The sequence below is a fragment of the Botrytis fragariae genome (genome assembly GCF_013461495.1).
Source record: "Botrytis fragariae strain BVB16 chromosome Unknown tig00000161, whole genome shotgun sequence".
Classification (NCBI taxonomy): domain Eukaryota; kingdom Fungi; phylum Ascomycota; class Leotiomycetes; order Helotiales; family Sclerotiniaceae; genus Botrytis; species Botrytis fragariae.
In genome coordinates this window covers 1365833-1389913 of record NW_023500998.1, presented here as the reverse complement: position 1 = coordinate 1389913, position 24081 = coordinate 1365833, and the positions used below count along the sequence as shown (strand labels likewise).

General features: G+C 42.1%; 8 protein-coding genes across 8 annotated transcripts; 3 read left to right on the top strand and 5 right to left on the bottom strand.

Moving 5' to 3' along the window:
- Window positions 1–532: 532 nt before the first annotated feature.
- Window positions 533–5385, top strand: Bfra_009602 (putative nacht and wd domain-containing protein; the record flags this gene model as incomplete). The annotated part of the gene is made up of 2 exons (XM_037339943.1): window positions 533–943; window positions 1111–5385. The coding sequence occupies 2 exons, from the start codon at window positions 533–535 to the stop codon at window positions 5383–5385; spliced, it is 4686 nt and encodes a 1561-aa protein (XP_037189993.1).
- Window positions 5386–6271: 886 nt separating this feature from the next.
- Window positions 6272–6469, bottom strand: Bfra_009601 (uncharacterized protein; the record flags this gene model as incomplete). The annotated part of the gene is made up of 1 exon (XM_037339942.1): window positions 6272–6469. The coding sequence occupies one exon, from the start codon at window positions 6467–6469 to the stop codon at window positions 6272–6274; it is 198 nt and encodes a 65-aa protein (XP_037189992.1).
- A 2819-nt stretch (window positions 6470–9288) lies between these two features.
- Bfra_009600 (putative endo beta- protein) lies at window positions 9289–10098 on the top strand (the record flags this gene model as incomplete). Its single annotated transcript, XM_037339941.1, has 2 exons — window positions 9289–9371; window positions 9429–10098. 2 exons carry the CDS (start codon window positions 9289–9291, stop codon window positions 10096–10098), a joined length of 753 nt encoding a protein of 250 aa, XP_037189991.1.
- Window positions 10099–13237: 3139 nt separating this feature from the next.
- On the bottom strand, window positions 13238–14864 carry Bfra_009599 (putative flavin-binding monooxygenase-like family protein; the record flags this gene model as incomplete). Its single annotated transcript, XM_037339940.1, has 2 exons — window positions 13238–14539; window positions 14622–14864. 2 exons carry the CDS (start codon window positions 14862–14864, stop codon window positions 13238–13240), a joined length of 1545 nt encoding a protein of 514 aa, XP_037189990.1.
- A 3119-nt stretch (window positions 14865–17983) lies between these two features.
- On the bottom strand, window positions 17984–18351 carry Bfra_009598 (uncharacterized protein; the record flags this gene model as incomplete). The annotated part of the gene is made up of 2 exons (XM_037339939.1): window positions 17984–18142; window positions 18217–18351. The coding sequence occupies 2 exons, from the start codon at window positions 18349–18351 to the stop codon at window positions 17984–17986; spliced, it is 294 nt and encodes a 97-aa protein (XP_037189989.1).
- A 387-nt stretch (window positions 18352–18738) lies between these two features.
- Window positions 18739–19243, bottom strand: Bfra_009597 (putative duf786 family protein; the record flags this gene model as incomplete). The annotated part of the gene is made up of 2 exons (XM_037339938.1): window positions 18739–19017; window positions 19178–19243. The coding sequence occupies 2 exons, from the start codon at window positions 19241–19243 to the stop codon at window positions 18739–18741; spliced, it is 345 nt and encodes a 114-aa protein (XP_037189988.1).
- A 1485-nt stretch (window positions 19244–20728) lies between these two features.
- Bfra_009596 (uncharacterized protein) lies at window positions 20729–21650 on the bottom strand (the record flags this gene model as incomplete). Its single annotated transcript, XM_037339937.1, has 4 exons — window positions 20729–20896; window positions 20950–21089; window positions 21150–21257; window positions 21293–21650. 4 exons carry the CDS (start codon window positions 21648–21650, stop codon window positions 20729–20731), a joined length of 774 nt encoding a protein of 257 aa, XP_037189987.1.
- Window positions 21651–22833: 1183 nt separating this feature from the next.
- Bfra_009595 (uncharacterized protein) lies at window positions 22834–23170 on the top strand (the record flags this gene model as incomplete). Its single annotated transcript, XM_037339936.1, has 3 exons — window positions 22834–22841; window positions 22942–23046; window positions 23074–23170. 3 exons carry the CDS (start codon window positions 22834–22836, stop codon window positions 23168–23170), a joined length of 210 nt encoding a protein of 69 aa, XP_037189986.1.
- Window positions 23171–24081: the final 911 nt, after the last annotated feature.

Sequence of the window (24081 nt, the reverse complement as noted above, 5' to 3'; positions counted from 1 at the left end):
TATCTTGTGATGAGTAGAGAAGGGGGCTTCTTACCACACTAACCCACGGGAATCTGCATTCGCTCGAATGCCCTTTTATTGAAGTTGTGTTACATTCTACTATGGTGGCGCACTCATCAATGGAATGATACATCAATTTTATGACGAGGCATGTTTTGATTGGCGTTGATTGTTGATAATGAACTATTGATAATAGAATAGAGTGCTGACATTCGCCTCACGGGATATATGTATATGGTGGGGATGCTTATACGCCCAAATGCCAAGTGATAACCTGATGGGACGCTGCTCGGTGAATACTGTCCGCACCTCTTCTTTGAATTATTTGAGGACAATTTTTGAAATTTCCAGGCTTTCATATCCCATAGCCATCTGGCACCTCCCTCCTTGATATATAAAGGACAATGGTTTGTTCATATTACCGTTCATGACGTGAAAGCGGGTCTCTTCCTATAACCTAAGGCTAGCGCTCTTGCCCCTTATTAGTTCACCTGATTCTAAAGATTTACCGGTCGTGCACGAGCCAAAGAAAATGGATCTCAAGCAACGACTTACAAACTCAACCTCAAGTTCCAGTGGCTCTTTATTGTCTACCCGCAGCTGGCTCTCGGGAGGCGGCGAGTCTAACACAAGTGATGATGAGATAGGGCCCTTGGGATTAAATACTCTATCGATCCCATCAACCGGTTTTGCGAACGCTGATTTAATCTTCGTACATGGTCTTGGGGGAGGCTCACAAAAGACGTGGATGAAGTCAGGTGATCGATCATTGTATTGGCCAAAGGAGTGGCTACCAGGCCAAGAAGCTTTCAAAGATGTTAGGATCCATAGCTTTGGATACGATTCAAATTGGGGGAAAAAGAGTATCCTCAGCATCTACGATTTCGCAAACGCTTTGCTCAACTGTATACTGGATTGCCCCACCATCCCTCAGAATACTAAGGTATGCCCTTTTCTTGTGATAGCAGCAATTTCATATCAAGCTTCTCTCTCTTTGAAACTCGCGGCTGGATTCTTTAAATCCTTGAATCGCACTTTTCGGGTAAAAGAATTGGCCGTTGTGTATTGTGAATCGTCTGCCTTGGATCTTGTTTACATAGTTTGAATTAGGCTCCTATTGTGTTAGTCGGCCATAGTATGGGTGGTCTCGTAATAAAGCAAGCATATATCTCCGCGAAAAAAAGCACAAAATATGCAGCTCTAGCAACACGCATACAAGGTGCACTCTTCCTGGCTACACCGCACCGAGGTTCAGACCTAGCCCAAGTACTCTCAAAGCTTCTCCACCTGGTGGGTGGAAATAGACCATTTGTGGCTGATCTAACACGAGACTCGTTAGCTCTTCGATCGATAAATGATGAATTCCCAGACCTGTGCCAGGATATTCTACTGTATTCGTTCTATGAGACAGTTCCAACTAGTTTTGCGATAAAAAAGAGTCTTGTCGTTGAGAGAGACCTGGCAATAATGGGATACGCAAATGAACGAAGGGATTATTTATATGCTGATCACCGGAATGTCTGTAAGTACGATAGTCGAAACGATCCTAACTATCTGGCAGTGAGAAACGCCCTCGTCTCAACCTTGGCTATTTTACGTGATCGGTTTAACTCGTCCAAAAAGAAAGTAAACAATGAACGCCGACAATTGCTCGATACCCTTTTGAGTGTGTCAGAGGGGCCTGAGGACGACTTCATGAGCGCCGATAGTCATCGAATGGATGGCTCCGTCGAGTGGTTGATCAGGAAGGAGAACTTCCAGGAATGGATCCACTATGATAATCCGCCAATATACTCCATTACCGCAAAGCCTGCTACAGGCAAGACAGTCTTGAGCGGAAAAGTTATCACGACTCTTAGAACGCTTGGTAAGCGATGCAGCTTCCATTTTTTTCGACACGATACGAAAGAGAAATCGAATATCGTTTCCTTTCTCTTATCAATGGCATGGCAGATGGCATACTCTGATGAAGGAATCATGAACAAATGCCTCGAAATTCTCGAGAAAGACGATCATTTGAAGGCTGATTATCGTGCCCTTTGGCGGAAACTATTCTTGGACGGAATTTTCAAGGTTCAATGTGAACAAATTCACTATTGGGTCATTGATGCCCTAGATGAATGCCAGAATGAGGCAGACATTATCTTGTTGCTTATCAAAACAGCTGAGGTCTCCTCGCTACATATTCTGACAACTTCAAGGAATAAATTTGAGTCTCGTCAAAAGCTGGGAGACTCTAGAGTCCGGGTACTCTCCGAAGGAATCCTCCAGGAAGATAGCAAGTCAGATATAATGATGTATGTTGAGGCAAATGTGGATGATCTTCCTGCGGTGGGTGAGGATGGCAAACAGTCTATTGCCTATCAGATAGTCGAGAAGTCAAATGGTTGTTTTCTTTGGGTTAGTATAGTTGTTCAAGAGCTTAGGAACGTATACACATCCACAGATCAGCAAAAGATTCTGGACGAAATCCCAACGGATATGAATGAATTGTATGCCCGTATATTGAACACGATGTCAAAAGCTGCGTACGGAAAAGAGCTTGCAAAAGCTATTATAATATGGACAGTCTGCTCTATTCGTCCACTGAAAATTCCTGAGCTTCACGCAGCCCTTCAGCTAGACCTCAAAACATCAATAGATAGTCTCGAAAAGTCCATACGATCTTATTGTGGACAACTCATATACATCGACACAAATGAGCAAATACAAATGACTCATCTTACAGCACGACAGTTTCTTCTCGATATCAACACAAAATCAGAGTTCGCAGTCAATGAGAAGGATGGCCATCGCCGATTATTGTTGACCATCCTACACTTTTTCAATAACGACATGGTAAAAAGCACAAGACGTCGCAGATCCAGCGGGAACAACACGTCTAAAGAAGGCCCCACTCTCATGGTTTATGCATCAGAATCTTTGTCTGAACACATAGCTCACGTTTCCTCAATGGATCGAGAAGTTTTGCTCTGTCTAGCAAAATTCTTCAAATCCTCCAACGTTCTCCACTGGATCAAGCACATCGCACAGCATTCTGACCAACAACGATTAGTCGAAACAGGCAAGGCTCTTGGTACCTTCTTGCAGGATAATACAGATCAGACATTGACAAATGCTAAGGATATAGAGTTACTGACTTGTTGGGGAACTGATCTGGTTCGGCTCGTGATGCAGTTTGGAAAGCCCCTTGAAGCATATCCCGACTCTATATTCAATCTTATCCCCCCATTCTGCCCATCTGAAACTGCTTTAAGAAAGCAATTTGGATCCTCAATTCGAAACATCAATGTTCGAGGATTACGAGCTGAAACGTGGGATGATTGTTTGGCTACCGTGGTCGATGCCTCCGAGCAATATTCAAGTCTGGCGTGTACAAATACCCAATTTGCAGTTGGGTGTTTCAGCGGAAAGATATCTCTTTTCAAGCAAATGACCTGTCAAAGAATTACGCAACTACAACATGACGAGCCTGTAAGGCTCTTGATATTTGGCGAGGTCAAGAACATACTTGTTTCTGCAGGCTCGAAACGTATCTGCATTTGGGACCTCAAAACTAAAAGACTGCTTAGTGTTTTTCAAACCCCCCAACAATGTATGGCGATAGCTCTGGATGATCAAGATCGTTATCTCTTAGCTGCGCTTAAAAACCACCGCTTGCTCATCTGGGATCTTGAAAACGAAGGTCCGCCAGAGGCTATTGATTGGACACAGGGCTTAGAAGCTATGACAATTCGACTATACAGACGTCCCACCACTGCTGCTTTTGGCATCGATTCGAATCTTCTAGCAGTTATATACAAAGGTCAGGACATCTTGTTATGGAGTCTTGCCAATGACGAACTTGTAGCTTTATATAGTAGGGAGACTGGCATCAGCGCTGAGAGTCTAGGAAAGCCTTATGGCTCATCTGGTGTGCGATGTTTAGTATTTGGAAACGGATCTACCGCACATTTACTTGCATGCGCGTACACCGATGGCGAGCTTGTATTGTTTGATACTTCTGTTAGCGAGATAAAAAAACGGATTGTGACATTCGCACATATTCTTGCCTGTTCGGCAGATGGCTATATGTTGGCTACAGCTGACCCAGCCGGAACTATTCAGCTTTTCAATCTAGAGACATTGCAATTAATTTATCGTATCAATTCGGTCGAGCCTGGAATCCAGAGCCTCGCATTTAGCAGGGATAGTTTGCGTTTATTAGACACCCGAGGATCACGATGTCGAGTCTGGGATCTGAGTGATCTAGTAACGGAGTATCCTGCATTACAAAAAGAGAATGCAAGCTTGGCGATGGACCCCGAAATACCACAATCTCTCAATTTGGAACCTTTTGAAAAGTCAATTACGGTTACATCACTAGCTTGCGATAACGACGGTGAGGCCTTTTTCGTAGGGAAGGAGGACGGTTCTGTCCATGTTTATTCAGTCGAATCTGGCCAGTCGACCGGGGAGCTTTTTACTCATGCTCGCGGGGTTTCAATCGAAGTTCTCTATTTCGAGGATCAAAGCTTTACCCTCACAAGTATCGATTCATCGAGCAGAATCATGATACATAAATTGATACGCGAGGATCGCCTAATATTAGCTGGTGAGAATATTTTCGATTACCGAGCGGACGTAGCGGTGAGTCAATTAGTCTGCCAACCGGGACTCCAGCATATTCTCATTTGTTCCACTCAAATTGACATGCTATGGTCCATCTCACCAGGCCACAACAAATGCTTAACCACCAACCACTATGAAGATAGAGAGCCGCATCGATGGTCAAATCATCCCCATAACCCTCACCAAATTATTCTTGTTAGCAGCCATACGGCGCACATTCATGATTGGGAGATTCTGGAAAGACTTACTGATGCTGAAGGGATCGACTTGTACGACAAACTGATACCCGGGCTGTCAATTCAATCAATCACTCCCTGCTTTGACGGTACAGCACTTGCCACCACATTCATCGAGCCGAACCAAAGCAATTCAAAGTCAAAGTTAGTGATCTGGAGCACCTCTGACTTCACACCCAAGTCGAAAGTTGCAGTTCCAACCCCTTCCTACTGTGTATTAAGCAAGAATGTTGAAGTTCTGATCGGTACAACTTGTGTAGGTGCAGAACAATCAGAACGTCTGATCTTCTTACATGGCAGTCAGTGGGTATGTGCTACCGACAAGAGTTCTGTAAAAACAAATCGTTTTGCACGTCATTTCTTCCTCCCGGCCGATTGGCTAGATACAACAAAAGACTCTTCTCTAACTATGAAAGTAACCAAGAAAGGAGATGTCTTACTTGTTAAAGAGGACGAGGTTGCGGTTGTAAGGAGAGGGTTACTTACTTCTGAATTAATGCCAGAGGGTAGCATTCTTTTGGCACCAGCTGTAAATTGATACTATGGATATTAAGATTTAACAACAGTAGTCCAGATACATGATGACAATGATGGAGTGAACCCAGCTTAATTGATGGCATCAAATTAAGATAAGCTGTCTCTTCAAAGAAGAATGGAAATAATAACAGTTATTGAGATGGAGGGTACGGTACTGAAAAGCAGGAAGTAATCAGAGTTCACATATAAGATTAGATAGCGGAATAATGTAGGATACTATGCGAACCAGAGTATGCAATTTGAGATTAAAGAACGATTGAGGCTACAGGTGGATGAAACTATTCAATTATGTCTAGTCTGTATACACCCCGAGAAAGTTATTCTCAAGTAAAATGATACACTACTTACGTCTTTTCAGAGAAGTAAAATAGCCACAATAGTGTAGCCAGGTAATGTACCACCACTTGCTCATGAACAACTGGTGCTTTCCTTTCAGATCTGGACAATGAATAATGTGTAAATAAAGCATGGACCGGCATAGATGGGGATTGGAGGACTAAATAACGTTTGTAGAGCTCCTGGTTGGGGACAAAATATGTGTTTTGACGCCGGCAAACTTCGAAGCTCAAGTGTAAGTTACCTAGCAGTTACTATGGCATAAGACACTGTGAGATACTAAGATAAACCGGAAACTAATTGCATATGCAGGAAAGTTCTCAGACACGGAAGTCTCCTTTGAAATCCTTTGAAAATCAAAAATGTCAGTACACCCCACGTGCGCGAAGAGTTCACAAGCTAAAACAAAACAAGCAGAGAAACGATGTATCCTGTATTAATGACAATAGAAAATCATTGCTAGAACCACCAATTCACGCTATTAAACACCACCCTGTAAACCCAATGTCGTCCAGAGATCCCGGAAGTAAACGATCATATTCTAGAAGTCATCACTTCTTGGGTGGGATGGGATCTTTCTGACGATGCGGAGCAAGGTGACCTGTGAATTTCCGGCTCATTTTCTGTAACTCTTTACCGGATTTGTTATCTTTAGCCACGAACGAGGTATCGCTTCCCGATGACTCTGTATCTGAAGGAACGTGAATTGCATGGGTGGAAGCTTCAGAGTCTGCCTTCTTGCGTGACATATTGAATAATTGACTAATGTTACCGACTAGGTGAAAGTTTCGAGGATATATGTGATTCGGGAATAGAGTGTAGTGCTGTGATCCTTGAGCCTGAATGAGATGAGTGTAGTCAACCATGATATTGTGTTACTCATGGCATATATTTATACCAGAAAGAACGCCGTATTCAAAGATTTTCTCGCAGACAGGGTCGTGTATACGGCGGTTTGGGTTGCTCAAGAATTTTTCCGAGCAAGATTTTTTTCTAAAAAAGGTAGACCGTTTGCTAGCACTTCCCCGTAGAACAGTATCCAGCGTCCCGGTACCAATCAGTTGTAGCTTAGCATAGTGACCAACCGCACAAAGAAGAAACATAGAATGGAGTCATGTGTGACAGAAGGCGGCTAAAACCATGAAAGGCTGAGTTTCAAGCTTGAAAGGCAATGTTTTTTCTGTAGGCCAACGTTGAGGCCTTGCAACAGAGAATTCGTCAAACCAAAAACTATAATTCTGACGTTATGGATCGAACAGACAGTTTTGATAGTATGGTATACTCCATTGACAACTTACAAAGCACCGGGCGTTGTGGATGGGGACAAAGTGAAATTCTCGGAAATCTTGACTGAAAAAAACCATGTTCGCGACGTCATGTTGTGCAATTCTGTTTGAGCTTGCCTTGTTCCCAGTTCTCCCGGATTATTGCGAAAGCTGTCACAAGAAGAAAGACTTGCAACGTGTGAACGAAATCAATGCGTTGATAGAATGAGGTGACAAATTGTCTGATTGTTAGATAATGAAGGGGCTGTTGCGATTTCGTACTTTGGCCAAGGCCTTTCCCATGTTTTAATGAAGCTATGTGACAAGTCCAGTGGAAGACATGTTACGTTGGATCAATTCCAGTAATGTCCCATGATTTCAAAAAGAGCAAATTGCATAGGCGGGACAACGAACCAAGGGATGTACCGAGAAAGCTCGCTATGAAAATGCTCATAGTTGTCCAAGCAATCTGGTAAAAGTATGGACTCAAAATAGCAGATTTAAGGTTAGTAATGGATAGTGGAAGAGTGTACAATTGGAGCGACGACTCGATCGGTAACTTCCCCTGATCTCGAAAGATGGAGTACTCCGCCAGCCTTTCATCATTGTGGATTGAAGGGGGGAAACATCGGACGGAGTTTTAGCTTGTCGATCTTATTTGAGTAAATTGCCGCAATATATACATACTCTTAATAACTAACGGTGAGAGCTGAGTTCAATTAAAGTTCCAGAAAATTCTCCGCTGTCAGAAAGCCATGGTACTAATCATTGTGATGTCTCGAAGCCTTGGCATTTGAAATTCAATGAGTATCGAACAGCCACGACAGTAATATATGTCGTGTTCAACAATCAAATTGAAATGAGAATTTCGGCAACAAAATGTGGTTCTTTTCAACTTCTCGTATTGTGAGTTTGAATAATCAAAGATTTTTCTCGGTGATGATCTTGTATCAGAGAGACAACTTGACAAAACCTTGCTTACTTGGCTGAAGTTTCTGGTTCGAGATTTTTACCAAATCAGGGATATTTATATTGATGTGATAAGGTCTATCACTGTAAGAATCCTTGCTACTTCAATGGTAGGGAGTCAGCAAGGTTGTTCTTCCCCAGTCCGTGGAAACATTTGATGGAATGATTGGACTGATAAGAACCGGACATCCGAAGCAACCGCTTATTCTTTGCATATCACAATCACAGAATGAGGATTCGATCTGAGGAAACTTTTCGATGGTGGTCATGATAGTGGTGGTGTTGTTGACTCGGTGGCCAAGAAAGCTGTGAGCTTGCACACAATCTTTTGGCTTTCGAAGGCGGCTCGACTGCCTAGATTGAGATGCGGTATCACAGATTCGATATTGTTGAATGCAAGTAAGCGCGCCTTTGAAATCCAAACAAGTGAGATTTTAAAGAAAAGAGGATTGATGGCGTATCCTGCGCATCTTGTCGTCATAATCTTGATGAACTGGTTGGAACATCTTGAATGAAATATCTCGGCCTACTTTATAAATTATCAATTTGAAACGTCGTTAATCAAATCCACTATATTAAACGATAACGTTTTACCTATTTGGGACTAGTAATGGTGTGTGTATCCTTGAATTTCATTAAGAAATCTAGAACGAAAGTTTTCTCAACCTGTGCCAACCCACCACAATCCAACATAAGATGATTTTCATATATTTCTACCAGTAAACTCCCTGGTTTTCCCCCTGAGAGATCGATAACACATGTCTTTCTGTTTTTTCTAAGAGATTGGTGACATTATAGTACAAATGAAGTCAATCTTATACGATTAATTATCAATGAAACACTTCAGCGGCGGTGAGATTGGAAAACGCGGCTGGCTACAGCTACATTCTTGCCAGGGGAAAAGAAAGAAAATAACGAGCCAATTTTCTTTTTACATGTACCCCCAATTCATTGCGATTGGTTAATGGCAAGTGCTGAAATATGTCCCGAGCTTTCAGTCAAGCTTCCTGATCCACCAGATCAATATACCTTAAATTATGGAGGGGCGGCTGTTGAATCGACCCACACATTTCAAATGATCTGGAATCATCCACTATCATTTTGTTACCGTTCAAATACTCCTTCGTCTCTGGGTTTTCATTTGATTTCTTTTCTCTTTACCAGCTTTCGAAGTATCTCACCTTCAGTCTCTCTTTCTTCAAAGATCTGCTCTTACACAATCCCTTGGCTGTGCCATCTCTTACGTTCTTCTTATACATCAAGAATACATTAGTAGGCCAGATCCTCTGTACAAACCAAAAAATAAAGATTTCGACAATCATACCCCAACAAAAATGAAGTGCAACGCCGTCATCCTCGCCAGCTTCGCGCTCGGCCAATCTGTTATGGCGACAAACGTCTATCGTCCTGGTGGCCAGTAAGTACAATATGCTTTCCATATTCAATCCCTACAGTTTGCTAAGTGTCGAAATAGTTACCAAGTCCGAGCCTTCAATGAATCGGAGCCAATCTTCCCATCTGGAACTGGAGCTTCATCTGGTTTCGCTCGCCCAACCGGAAAGCCATCCCACACCAAATCCAAGAAGCCTTGCAAGACCAAGTCATCTTCTGCAGTAGCATCTTCAGTTGCAGCAACCTCCGCCGCAGTAACAAGCTCCGAAGCTTCTGTCGTCACCTCCGCACCAGCACTCAGCTCTGACCTTGCCACACCAAGCACCGCCTTGTACACAACTACCATTACAAACCACCTTTCTGAGACTGTTGTTGTCACTGTGACTCCAAAACCCGCAACCTCTATTCCAGAAGCCTCCGCCTCCGCATCTACCACTGCCGTTGTTGTACCAACAACCTTGAAGAGCGCCGATGTAGATACCTCCTCAACATTCGTTGCTCCATCCTCTTCCAAGACCTCAGTCAACTCCCTTCCACCATACCCAACAACTTTGTCAACTGGCACTTCTTCAACTATTGCTTCCACTGGCTTTGCTTCAGGAACTGGTGGTGTTGCCTACCCAACCGGCAGCACTATCGCTGCTTACTACCAATGTGGAGGAATTGGTTACACCGGATCCACCACCTGTGTTGAGGGTACTCACTGCCAGGTCCAGAACCCATACTACTCTCAATGTATCTACCAGTCTTAAGTGTGCGGATTAGAAAGGAGATTTCGTGGGGTTGATAAATGGATGCGATAGAGTTTGATTCACCTTGATGGATGAAAGTGTAGAGGTTCACTTCTTGTTCTATCTTACGATAGCCTTTTTTACAAATATAAATGACTTTTACCATGCTCATAAATTATTGCCTCGTCTCGTCTTTGGTCTTGATTGATAATAATTCGCAATGCAAAATATAACATTCTAGAATTCTTTTATATCCTATATGTCATCATAAACCACGCCCTAGATGATGTTATCAAGGTCCTCCAGTATGTTCCCAAACATGAATGTTAACTCTAAATCGTGAGACCTAATGATCATGTTCATGTTTTTAGAATCTATCGTAAAAACAGACTGGCTGGAGTAATCCTCAGTAAGGCTTTAAAGAAAGCAAAGGCTGAGTTTTCCAGTCTGTCACCAACATTTTGGATTTTTTTCCAATACTATCAAAGCATTTCAAAATATCACTAGTTACACAACCTCATCAATCTTCAGTCCTCAACGTCTTCTCATTTCTCCAAAAAAGACAGATGGTATACGTACCTGCATTTGCAATCCACGCCAAGCAAAAAGCAAAACGTGATCCAGATTATCACATCATTTTGCCCGTGCAAATTTCGGGAAAGAATATCCCAGCAATCTAGAAATTATTCCGAATTCCGAACCGTCCTATCATTTCCCGTAGCCCTACCGGCCCCCACAATACTTCGCTTAATCATGACATTTTGGACTCACCTCTCCACTTCTTAACACAACCAATTCTTGAACAATAATATATACTCACACAACGCTACCCAATCATGACGAGTCACTTCTAATTCTCATATCATAATCCGGCCGATCTTGTTTCATCAAGTCGGTTGGCGACGAGTGGGCGCGTATCAAATTGGTGGTGTGGTGTAATGGTAGCACGTGGTGTTGTGGTTTCTCCTCTAAGGGTCTTCACGAAGATGAGCTGTTACAAGCTCTACAATCCCCGCTTCAATCTGGGTTCGATTCCCAGCACCGCCAAAGACATTCTTTTTGCTCTTTCCTCCAAGTCTTTAGGATGTTGCGATGTTTTTTTGGCGGTTGTGGTGAAGATTTCGTGGATAATATTTCTTGTCACGTGATCTCAGATCGGGACTGTCTGTATTTTTGTTCCTAATCTTCGTCTCTATTTTGCTGCAGTTTGGGACAGTATGGGTTTATTTTGTTGCCCTAGGAAGATCAGAAGAACATCAGATAGTGGAAGTAACACACAAGCTGAACCAATCACTTCTTAATCTAATATTATCACTTCCTTTCCTCTCCTTCGTTCCCACGCATCATACGGAAAAGCCAAGATCAGAGTTAGTCAACTCATCACATTTAACAAGTGTTTGATTATGAGAGCCTGAAGTGTCTTTGATTCGTATTATAACTTTCTCCCAGGCGGCTTGAAACCACCCCCTTTGAAGGCTAAGCCAGGGTATCCAATAGTCTGGATTGCAGTCAGTCCAACAATAAAGATTATCAAATCTCCAAACCGATTAGAACATTCAAATCATTTGAGATATTGAACTTGATTAAAACATCAGATTATCTTCAAATTTCTTACTGCTTTCAGGAATTCAAAACATTGTATTGTTGGACTGCAGTCCGGACTATTGTATACCCTGTTCGAAGCTGTGTACATTCTAATCATGTCAGTTTCACATGCAGATGGAATTGTTCATAAATCTAGCAAGGGTTCTGTCGATATCCAGTATATCGACGTGGTGCTTGAAGAGGTTCCATTCTTTGATCCAGGTTTCTCAAATAGATCTTATCCCCCAAGGCAAAACAAACATACGACCAAGGACTCAGTTGCAAGCTTTTAATAGCAGTTCACCTAGAGAATCCTTTCATTCATATATTTGCGAGGATAGCGAAGTAATTCCAAATCGCATAGAAGTTAGATATACCCGATGATCATGATAAGAAGAAGATCCGGAGTCCCCTCATCGTTTCCAAGACGAGCACACAGAAAAAATTGGGAGAGACGGAGTGAACTGAATTAGATACATGTAGCCACTGCTCACTGAGGGGTAATATTTAGCGCAGGTTATCACATAAAGGATAATTTTGATAATCAATCTAGTATAGTGAAACACATCTTATGTGGCAACAAGTTATAACTCATTCAATCATTAAATCCAAATCCCAAATCCAAGCCGCAACTACTCCCACGCAGTATACTTTCAACCACTGAGACCTGCGCTCACTCCCCTACCTTCAGTCTTCCATATATCTAATATTCACTACCCCTCCTCGACTATCTCCATCTATCAAGTGCTCGAGAATACATGGACGCATACAGTTTTCTTGAAAAAGAGGTGACAAACAGACAAGCCAATCAAGCCAAACTCATCAAGACCCACTCTCCCATGTTTAACCTCATATGTCCATCATAACCCAAACATTACTCTCTCCCACTAAGAATGTCAGCCAGCCACACAAACAAGCACACAAACACACCCCTTCCCTCTACACTCCCGAACGCCCCCTAGCACCCTTACAAGCGAACTAAATCCTAACCACAAGACTCAAAAACCCACTAGTCCAGCCAAGAACACTCCAGACACGCAACAAATCCTATACTTTCTCTTGGCAATTCTTATTTTCGTTCTTGTTTGCTTTTCATCATAAAGTTTACGAACACTCTCGAGCCACAGACGAAGTCGCCGCTTAGCAAGTTCTCCTTAGCTCTCATACACCCTTGGCGAGCGGGTTAACTGTGGGATTTCAGTATAACCAAGGACATATGAGATATGCAACAAAATATTCTATTTTCTCTTAGCGTCTGGGGATTTTTTGGGGTTCAATTATGGAATTTTGTAATCTTGAATTGTGTTCATATTGTTGGTATGCTACGCCATTAAGTACCCCTTGATCCATCTATGAAATTACCGTTCGCCATGCAAAGTAATCGACCTTGCATATACTGTCCACAAATGTATCATTATCATCATCTCGTGCCAAAACTCTCATACTCATAAGTATCATCGGAGTGTTCTAAATGGTTTGTGAATATGCCAATATAGAAAAAGCTATGGCTCCCGGTCGCAATCCAAACTATTGGACACACTATATCATCTGAAGTAATAAACCACGTCCTCTTCCTTCAAAAACTGCTTCCCTTGTCATAATTCTCATCACTATGTCCATTACTCCACCCCAATGATCCTCTCAACTTATCCTCCGCCTCCACAACTCTTCTCGGTAACCCCCTTCCAAGCCCAGTAAATACAAAAATGGCCCACTTCCATCTGAATGGATTGATCGCAATGCAAAAAGTGAACCACCATACTAATTCTAGATACGTAAAGAAATCAAAGGCACCTGTTGGGCTGAACTTCTTCAAAATTCTTGTCATATCGATCCAGCGTTCCATCCAGAAGGGTCTTGGTCTTGTAAGGGGATCCGATAGAAACATAAGAAGGATACGTGTGTAAATTCCAATGTGCCAGTTGCCTACTGCCCCGATGGCATTGACGTAAGTGCAATTGTTGCAACAGACGGAAGGATGTGAGGGAGGGAAGGTTTGAAGATACCAGTTTGGTGGTGTGTAAGGATCCTGGAATGTGTCGGGCGGGAGGAAATCAAGAGATGGTCGCTCGAATCCAGTTGCCATTACAACAATATCGCCCTTTACGAGCTTTGTTTTTCCAGGGCCACCGGGAGGAACACCTTTTGCTCGGAGATTGAAATTGATTCCATCTTCAGTGAATCCCTTGATATCTCCCCGTAGCCATTCTGCTTTTCCTTCGCGGATTTTATCCATCACGTCCGAATTGACCATAGGGGTACCTGTAAAAATGCCTTTATCGGCTGGAGCAAGATCTTCCAGATCTCTGTAAAAGAACTTCTTAAGCAGCATCTCTGGTATCCAGCTCAAGAAAGTTTCTTGTCCAAAAATATTCAACGCGAGTAGCATGTCTACGACAGCATTCCGAGGGATGATCCATTTATCACTCCTGGCCAGAATTGTCGTCTCAGCCGCTTCTTCGTGCGTTGCAAATTCTAGTGCCTCGACTGCACTTGCACCACCTCCAATGACGATGATTTTCTTTCCTTTTGCATCTTTGCCCGTTAGATCGCTTGAATGATATATCTCTCCCTTGAATTTATCCATCCCAGGAATATGTGGAATTTTTGCCTCTCCGCAAGTACCAACAGCTGCAATAATACCTTCGAATCGTCCTTCTGATGTATTGTTGATTATCCATCTTCCTTTGTCGTCTTGATATACTTTCTCGACTTTAGTATCAAACTTTGTTTTCTCCTCTAGACCATAGCGTTTCCAGAGTTCGGTAATTTGAGATACAATTTGTTGTTGATTTGGATAACCACCTTTCCATTGAACGGAGGGATGGAATCGATACATTAACGAATGGATTTGTAGACCAGATGTGCTGTTAACTCTCTATTGCATCGTGTTAGCATAAATCCCCTTCGCTTCTGGGGGTTTCTGTGCCCAATATGTAAGGGAGAAATAGTAAACTTACACTCCATATACCACCCAATTGACTTCTGGGGCCAGCCTCAAAAATCTGCACATCAAATCCATGACCAACACAGTGAGAAGCAGCAGAAACACCCGTCAATCCAGCACCAATAATTGCAATCTTGGGTCTTCCAAGTTTTTGACCGTCAACCGGTGGTGAAGGAGAAAGGAGTTTGGCGAGAAAGTATTGCCACACTCGGTAAAGAAAGAGGAAGGGATGAAATATGGGATATAGTAACTCCATCTTCTGAATTGAATGTTTTTCAAAAAAAGGAAGGAACGGAAGTTGTATTAATTGATGAAGAAAGCAAAAGGGAAGAGTATTTATTGCACTTAGAAAAGAGCCTTGCTTTTGCTTTTACTTTATTGACATGTGCAAGTGGGATACTGCATGGACGGGCCGTGCGGCATGTATGCATATGACGTACCTACTTTCTGGTGAAGAAATATGGAACACTGGACGACCAATAGGATTGATTAATTGAATTACAAGCCAGGCGAACAATTCCCCATTATTTCCAATTTTTATTTTTAACATCCTGCGTTCTAGGCCCCCTGAATATCCTCGGCAATCATAATCTCGATGGTCCCATCAACTATTTTCGAAATTTTATGTTGTTTCTACAATTATTTCTGTAGATTTTTGGAGAGAAAACATTGGTTGATTGAATGACAGTGATCTTTATTGAAAGGAGACATTTTTTATAGTAGGACAGCAGGAGTAGGATATAGAAGAAAAATCGTTACTCCTTAGCCTCGCCCCCTAGACAGCATGCATGCAGTCAAAAAATATCGAAACCTAAAATTCAAAGCAAACAGACAAACAGATGGCAAATTACACAAGGAGAAACACAGTATGTTTATTGATTTTGGCTGCATAAGTAATCATGATCCAGGACTTTTGAAGTCAATTTTCACATCCTCAACGGCAATGCTATAAGCTATCTCGGAAGCTAAATGGCCACTTCGAGGATTCTGAGCTCTCCTTGATTATCCTTGGATTCAATACTATCCTGTGAAGATTATCTAACCTGTGAACTATCATAAGCTCTTGGGATACGGCGCAAAAGAATACTTTGCAATGTGATAACAAACTCCCATAATGAGTTTCAGAGTGTACCGTTATATCCAAGTCGATCTATTATCTTTCAATATTGCTGTGCATCAAGTAAGTCTATGATGAATATCCATAAAGTTTGCGTGTGAATCAGACCTTAGATTATCACAGGCCCATCCCGCTCCGTACATTTACATGCTCTGTATAGATCGTAGCGAGTAGAATGTACGATAACCTCTGTTTCACTGGTGCACTTCATGAAGTAATTCTCTGAAACTACGCTCTTATTAATCCCAAACAGCCAACCGAATTGTTCTCTTGCTGAATGTCAATGATGTGTCATGAGAAAATAACGAGGCTTCAATAGAGAACAACAGTACCAATAGACGTAATCCTCCGAGTCTTCCCCAGCCAATAATGAGTTGAGCAATATGTTCTAAGAGTTTGTTGTACTAATACAATCTGGCTTTGTTTGAAATCTCCTAAGCTAGCGTCCTCAAAATGTCTATTTAAACTCGGATTCCCCCACGACTTCCATTTTCTTTTCCTTCTTCTTCATACCACCTCGCTTTTTACAAAGATAAGTCGCACTTTGATGGGGGCCTATATCTTCTGCGGTGAGTTTCATGCTACAGAGTGGTGAACGCCCTTTACGAAGCGCAGAATCACCTTCACAGAGTGGCTATCACCTTCCTTCGGGGAGCGCTGCATACCCTCTCCGAAGTGTTGAACCTCCTTCACAAAGTGGCACTCCCCTCCCCAGCATGCCGCTCACTGCAGAGCGTGTAGGCCTTCATTAAATTGTGGTTTAACTTTGTAAGAGACGAGGTATAGAGAGTCCGTCTTTCGATCAAGAATGTTAGATGGAACGAGCTGGTTCGCCGGCCCGGTAGTCTGCGGACTGCTTTCATAATTTTTGATTCACAACTTCCAAGAGGAAACTTCTTTTTAATCGGTCCAAGATGAATCACTTTTTTCATTCATCACGAGATTGACCACAATACTTTATCCAATTTTCGTTCATGGAAATGTGCCTTTGCATTGGTCTCCGGACTAGCGATTAGGACTATATTTGGCCTTTTTTTGTCAATGTGGCCTTTTCGCTGCACTAAGAAAGAAGTAACGGCGATGGCGATGATGATTCTGGGGCAGAGGAAAGAGCGAAATGGCAAGTATTCGGAATTACGGCAGTTTACGTTTGCGTTCATACTTTTCTTGTAATTGGCCACTTGGCCATGTACTAGTTTTCATCATGTACTAGTCTACATCATGTGTCAGGTAGTTTAGTTATCAGTTAGTTCAATCAAGATTATACACATACTCCAACCCCTGACAAAGCTGTGTTCCACCTTTACTTCTCTTACTAAAAATATTGCTGTTCCTCTTCCTCACCCCCTTCCCCACCCGAAGCGACTGTTCTCTCTATAGTCGATCCCCTCTCATCTCTAAACTAAACATCAAGCTTTCCAAAAAAATCTGCTGCCACTATCCCGACTCTCTTCGTCCATCCCGATGAACCTCATAATCACACTATTTACACTTTCCCGAGAAATCCATGCCGCCCTCTTGAAACTTCTTTTGACACAATGAACCAATATTCGGGCACTATTTGATTACAATCATCAACTCTAGTTCAAAGAGATCTATGTCAGAATCCCCGCTACCTTGCGGATAAGTACCAGCTCCTTTCATGTTGTGGTTAAAGAGCAATGAATGAAACCAAAGCAGGCCAGGGATTTCATAAACAAGAAGAGAAAAGATAGCGGGTTGGAGAAGCAAGAAGCATAAACTCTGTGAGCTAGGATGAATCCTTCAGGAGGGCTTCATAGAAGTCATGATTTTCTCTCCGTTGTACTACAAATGCACTTTCTCTCCCACTCAATACGTTTTGCTTTCCCACACGACATAAAAAACATTCCATATAAATTGAAGGGGATAGGGAACTATCCATAGGCACTTAGTACTGGCGAGTTGCATCAACTGCATCACAATGATACAAGCACATTCAATCATACAGTTACACAAAAGCTATGAAAGTTGGGAATGTCACGAGTTCCGCATGCAGTGGTAATAACAGTCAGATAGTGATAATAACAATACAATCATAACAGCAATGAAGAATGTTCAAATGTATTAAAAGTTGATAGTAAGCTCAAATTCGGCGTGCACCCTTAATTAAGAATTGATATTCCGTCTCAGAGGACTCTCAGCAACTAGGAAACCCCCACAAGTAATATTCTTACCATACGTAACGAAACATTCAGGTTATAGAAAGGAAAATCTCGATGGTTCAAATGCAAGAAAGTTTACAAGAAAGGATAGGTATAGAGCGTGTTTTGTGTTTTGGAAGATTTGGCAAGCCTCAATATCTCCTCCACACTTCCAGTAATGAACTTCGATGCGATCCAGTACTTTTCTGGAGCAGGCCTAGGCAATCTAATAAGGACTCTGACTAGGGTAGCATACTAAAAAGGATTGCTAACAGCAACAAAAGAAAAATAGTGAAGAAATTCTGTCCTACCATATTGCCAACACTTACTCTCATTATCACACGCAAAGGGAATAACTCAAATTTGTATCCGCGAAACGAAATCTGGTATTCCTCAACTCCATTTGATACCGCAATACTGTATATGGACACATAGACATAACCACCATTTGGGAATATAAACATCAAGCATGTCGAATTTCAATCAGTTCAACTCCAAGCGCCATACTAGTTGATGATTGTCGCGACGAGGGAAATCCATCCGCGCCTAAATTCACCAAGCGCAATCTTCCGTATTCCTACCAGTCATCACCACATCTGTCTTCCCATTCCTATTATTGCACTGATCCCTCTCGCTTGCGCTTGTGATTTATTGATCATTCCCTTTCCCCACATCCTTTATTCGACGTTCGTGTTCGAGGATTCTTGAATGTAGGATAGTCGATTGATTTTCCGAGATTGAATCCTGTCAGATTCAAATAGTTCTCATGTCCACTCAGCACTTCAGCTTATCCCATAAAGATCTCACTCTATTCCCAAACTCCCCCTGCCACATTGACCCACTCTCTGCCATTACGCCCTAACCAATCCATAAAATAAAGTCCAGGTCAACACAAATCCACTAAGACCCTCTACTAACCCACCCGACCAAAACTCCCACGCGCCCCTAAAATATCGATCTCCCTTGGTATCTTTACTCATATGCGGAGCTATCCGAAACACATATACGAGAGCACTAGTGAGGAGCGTAAAGAAGATGTAGAATATGAATCCAGGGTAAGATTCAAGACCGAGGATACCAGCGGCGACACCAAAGAGGGAGGCTGTGAGATTGTGGAGAGTTGCGAGAGTCTATAGAGAAGGATGATTAGCTGATATGTTTGCGTAAGAGAGAGGTTGGCGAAGCTGCAATTGTAGTAGCTTGATCAATATCGAGATCGTTTCAGGCTGGCTCGACGTAATTCACCCAAACGGTGCCTTCAACTTGAGCCTGTCAAATTGAATAACGAACCTTTGTGTTGTGTACCACAGACTCTTGCACAATCGGACTTATTTGCATTTCTCGTTCCGTAAGCATGATGACGAATTTACTTTTGTTTACTGCGGTGATAAGGTGACGAAGACTATCGGGCGATATGCGAAGCTTCAATAAAGAAATTGAAGGTTGCGTTGCGTTATGTTACTGGGGAGGTATTCGTAAATTGGAGGTGCTGCGGAGTGATTATCAGAATACGTGAGCACTGGAGCTTTCCAAGTGTTCTGGAGCTTACTTGTTGATGCCTTATTTTTGAGGCTTGAAGACCACATCGCAGGTTCTGGGGTCAACAGCCACATTTAGCCACAGTGAGGGAGGGGGCATATACGGAGTAGATATCAAGCATGATGATATTTTGATGCGAAACAATGGCGGAAAGCTGCACCAGAAGCAAAATTTCTCACCCTTTCTCTTGAAGTCTCAGTCAGATCCAGACTTATCGCCACTTCCACATTGGGTGCCAAGTACGATAATGTATGCATTAATTGTAGTAAGATCAACCCCTACCTCGCCTGTTGTCACCGACTGTTCATGACCACATCAAACAAATCCTTCGGGTATGTACAGTAATTTTCAAGCTTGATCTGTACTACATACCCGCCAACACTGTCTCCAGCTTCCAGCTATCTCCGCGTGTCTCCTTGTCTATATCGTTACGGCCTGAATGCAAATTTCCACACTTACAAGATTACAATGTCTATAGCTACTAGATATTTAAGTCCTGTATATCTATCTACGAGAAAACATATCCATACTTTTGAGATTCTCTCATTCTTACCGAAGTCCAAGGACAAATCACCAAATCTTTCTTTCTATTTAGTCCGATGTCTACTCCGTACCTACGACTGAAAGACCATCACTCATACACATATCGCAGCCGCGAGGTATCATGCCGAGGATCATAATTGTTCATTCACCGCGCTTACCCCTCATACTTAAGCGCAATCCTGCCAGCCCTATTTATGTTACCGGGAGGATTTTCCACTCCGGAAGGATTTAAACAAGGAGGGAGTTCGGGAATCATCCATCTAGTTGGGTTTATATCACGTGAATTCACACCTTCTCTGACATCAATGGCATGAATTATATCGAGCGAATAATGGAAGAAAATAGAAAGTGTGCAAGAGATTTGTTTGCTATTCTAGCTATGCTAAATTTCTAATAGTACAGGCCTGCTGTTGCAGTTTAAAGGATAGGACTAGGTAGAGAGAAGTGAAAGAAACTCTAAAGAGAATGATGAGAAAAGCAGAAACAAAAACAATGTGATGCCGATAAAAAAGAAAGACACTGCCCCCCGAAAATCTAATCGACGCCGTTCGTCAAGAGTGTTAATATGTGAGCTTCCAAATCAGAAATGGTCTGCTGCAGAATTCAAAACTGGTTGCCCAATATCCAACCACCGCCGCTATGCAGTTTTACGTTGTTCCTGGAAATGCTGATAATGACTCCGAAAACTGAATGCTGCTGTTGTGTACGCCGAAATTCTCAATATCGTAAGGAGTGTAGAAGTGTGGAAGGATGAAGAAGTTAAGAAACATATCTTCCATAATCATCAAGATATTGTTGCATATGCTCCGATAACTGATACCCCTGTGTTGTTTCTGCACGACGCAAATATCGGATTGCTTGAGTAAAAGCATGTTCATCTGCTGGAGATGCAGATACGTTGCCTAGACTCATATGTGATTCTGCAGCCTGTTTGATTGTTAGATTAGACTCTCTGGACATGCGTGAGGGCTGCGACTTACTGAAGCCAATAGGTCACCAGTAGTATATCCAAGAACATCAGCGGCTCGAATGGCCCGAGTGAAGAAATCCACAGCTGGTTGTAGATAGCCTCGAGCTTCGACATAGAGGGGACCTTGTCTGCGGGGGTCATTGGGCGGTGCTAGAGAAGATTAATTATTAGAATCATATTCTAAGAAGCAAATTTCTAAGTCAGAAGTACCTGTGGTATCATTTCCTTCTTCGTAATGAATGCGGGCTAGAGTTACTTGAGATCTCTGAAGCCAATTGTTACCCAGCCCTAATACAATAGTTGTGTTAACAAAAACGCCTGTCTAGAGGTAGTAAGATATTATGTTGACTTACCCGTCAAGACGTCAACATTATCCGGATAGTTTCTCAACACTCTAAGCCATGAGTTCTGGCAAAAGTCCGCGATATCTGCCACACTTCCATTATCTGCGTCGTAGAAAGCAAAGCTTTGAAGTCCCTGGATAATCCAGACCTGTTCAGCAAATCGTGCTGGGTCGCGAAAAAAGCGAACGTGTTCAAGAGCAGTGACAGCTGAGCGAGCAGAGGGAATATAGGTTTCACATTCATGGGGTCTAGATGCGACAACTTCGTTCAGCAAAGTGACGATACTCTTGACTTGCTCAACCATATCCTCAGGATTGCCCTCAGTGCTTCTTGATTGATGGCGGGAAGATTTCGAATTGCGAGACATGATTGAGTGGTGAAGTTAGAGTATGAGATGGACAAGTATGAAGAAGTATGGATGGATAATGATGGTGAACGTAGATGAATGTTAAAGATATCAGATATGATATTGCAAAGATCTGTTGATGTCTGATCTATTGAATAATGAAATGAGTGAGGGTATCTCCTCATCTATATAGATAATCTGAAATGAAATGCACGAAGATAGATATTTGATAATAGCATTTACTCCATCATGGCATATAAAAAGCTTAGCTTGGGCAAGATCCCAAAACGGATTAGACAGGAATCGAGGAATCCTGCGGCACTGATACCAACAAGGAGGTACCGAGATGATGAACCTAAGCTGACTACCAGCACTAGTTACATCAAGCGGTTTCCATACGCGAACTTGGGATTCTGGATCTCGGTTGAGATGCAATGAACCTTATATGATTCATATGTTACATAACCCACGATGAATACAGAACATTTCATGAAAAGTTCGGCGAACTCAAGACGCAACTACTATTAAGAGCCTATTTGCGATGCATCCTACAAGAGTTGGATGGTATTCATGACTGCTAATGATATATCATTGGTGACGCGGATGAGGACGCAAAACAAACGGTCGTATGTACTATCCCATAAAACGCCATTTCTAGGACGGAGAGGCCGTAGCTCAATTACTGATATATTAGAAGACTAATGCAAGTAACTTATATCTAAGCATTTATGTGTATATCTTTAGAAATGGTTGATGAGCTATGATGAAATTGTCATGATTTTGTCATGATGAGAATGTGCAGCGGAAAATTGATCACTAGCGAACCACCCCGTGATGAGTTTTGGTGGTCACCATACAGGGGTAAACCATTTTCAAGTGCCTTAGAAATTCTTATTCGATTTTTATTCATCCCAACTACTTTGAACTCCAAATGCTTTGGAAGGATAACAAACATACTACAAATGGGTATCAAAAGTATCAAAAGTATCATATTTGCCATATTTACCATATTTGTCATCAATTAGGTTAATTTCATCAGCACTTTATTCTGTACGAAGCTTAAGGATCTATTCGTCCGGTTTCTTTCGCTTTCGCTCCCTCCTTCTCATCTATCGATTTGACTGAGGGAAATCCAGATCTCTGAGCGCTATATCATTTTTCTTCCCCCATTCATGTTGACGTATCCACCAAAGATTAGATCCAAATGGATTTGTAAGCTCTGAATTGTATGGTTGTATGCATGTTGATGCTTTCGACATGTGTAGTAAGCTTTCATTTCCCTGGTACGTCGACTTAAGTACTCATTGCTCAGCCTTACGGATCAATGGATTCATCAACCTCCTTGGAATCTAAACGAATATTTACCAGAAACGTTACAACATGCAAGACAGCTCGGAAAAGGAGCATGTTTGGAAATGTAAGTACGAATACCCTTTGATGATAGTTACCATCGTATTTGCATGCAACAAGAATCGTATACAATACGATCAGATCCACCATCACGACAACTTCTAATGCTCACCGAAGGATTCAAAGAGTAATTCATCATTACAACAATTCTACCACTCATCTATTTTTTCACCGGCATTGAAGCTCCTGGCAGAAGAGGCAAATGGCCATTGTGGAATACCCATCGCACTCGGATTATGATTATTGCCATTTCGGTCATCAACTCTCTGCGCTCCTCAAGAAATAATCGAAAACAATTAGATTCTGGAACAAAGAAGAAAGAACACATATGATGTTGCCGCAAGTTTGGGATTTGCTTACATGGTCTGCAGCGACACAGTAACCTTAACTCAGAATCCGAGAGAAGATTATTCGTCAATCATCTTATCATTCTGACGTGCTGACTTTGCTCTCCATGGCTTATGTTGCTTGGTAGGTGTTGAGGCTGGAAATAGTCCGTCGATGTGGCTGACTATTGAAAGCTGCTTGAAAATGATGTTTACAATGACATAAGATTTTTTACGGCTATGATATCCTACTCAAGACCAAGCATCATTGACCAAAAGTCTCGAGTGACTGTATCTCTATGCTTTTGATATGCGGGACGATACTTGTTGTAGTATACTTGGGGCATTTTTCACAAGCGTCCATTGGTCGAAAAGATTGATCGATTTATCCCAACACCGCAAAGAATTAATAGGGGGCGACAATGAAGTTCGGTTATTAACGTGATGTGACTAATTCTAGGAGAGTAACAAAATGTATCAGGAAGGGCGTGATCGTTATCTTTTCAATGCTATGTGGTAATCATGTGCTCTGCACTCCTTCCCTCTTGGGCTAGCTTATTTTTACCGTAAATCTAGAAGCTTCCGGTTTTGAAATTTACCTTATATATCAGACTTCATCTGCAAATGTCTAAGATATTGTGCCAGAAACGTTGATACCAAAGTCAGGAAAGTTGTATCCTGATTATTATTTCTCTCGGATAAGCGTCAATTCACCG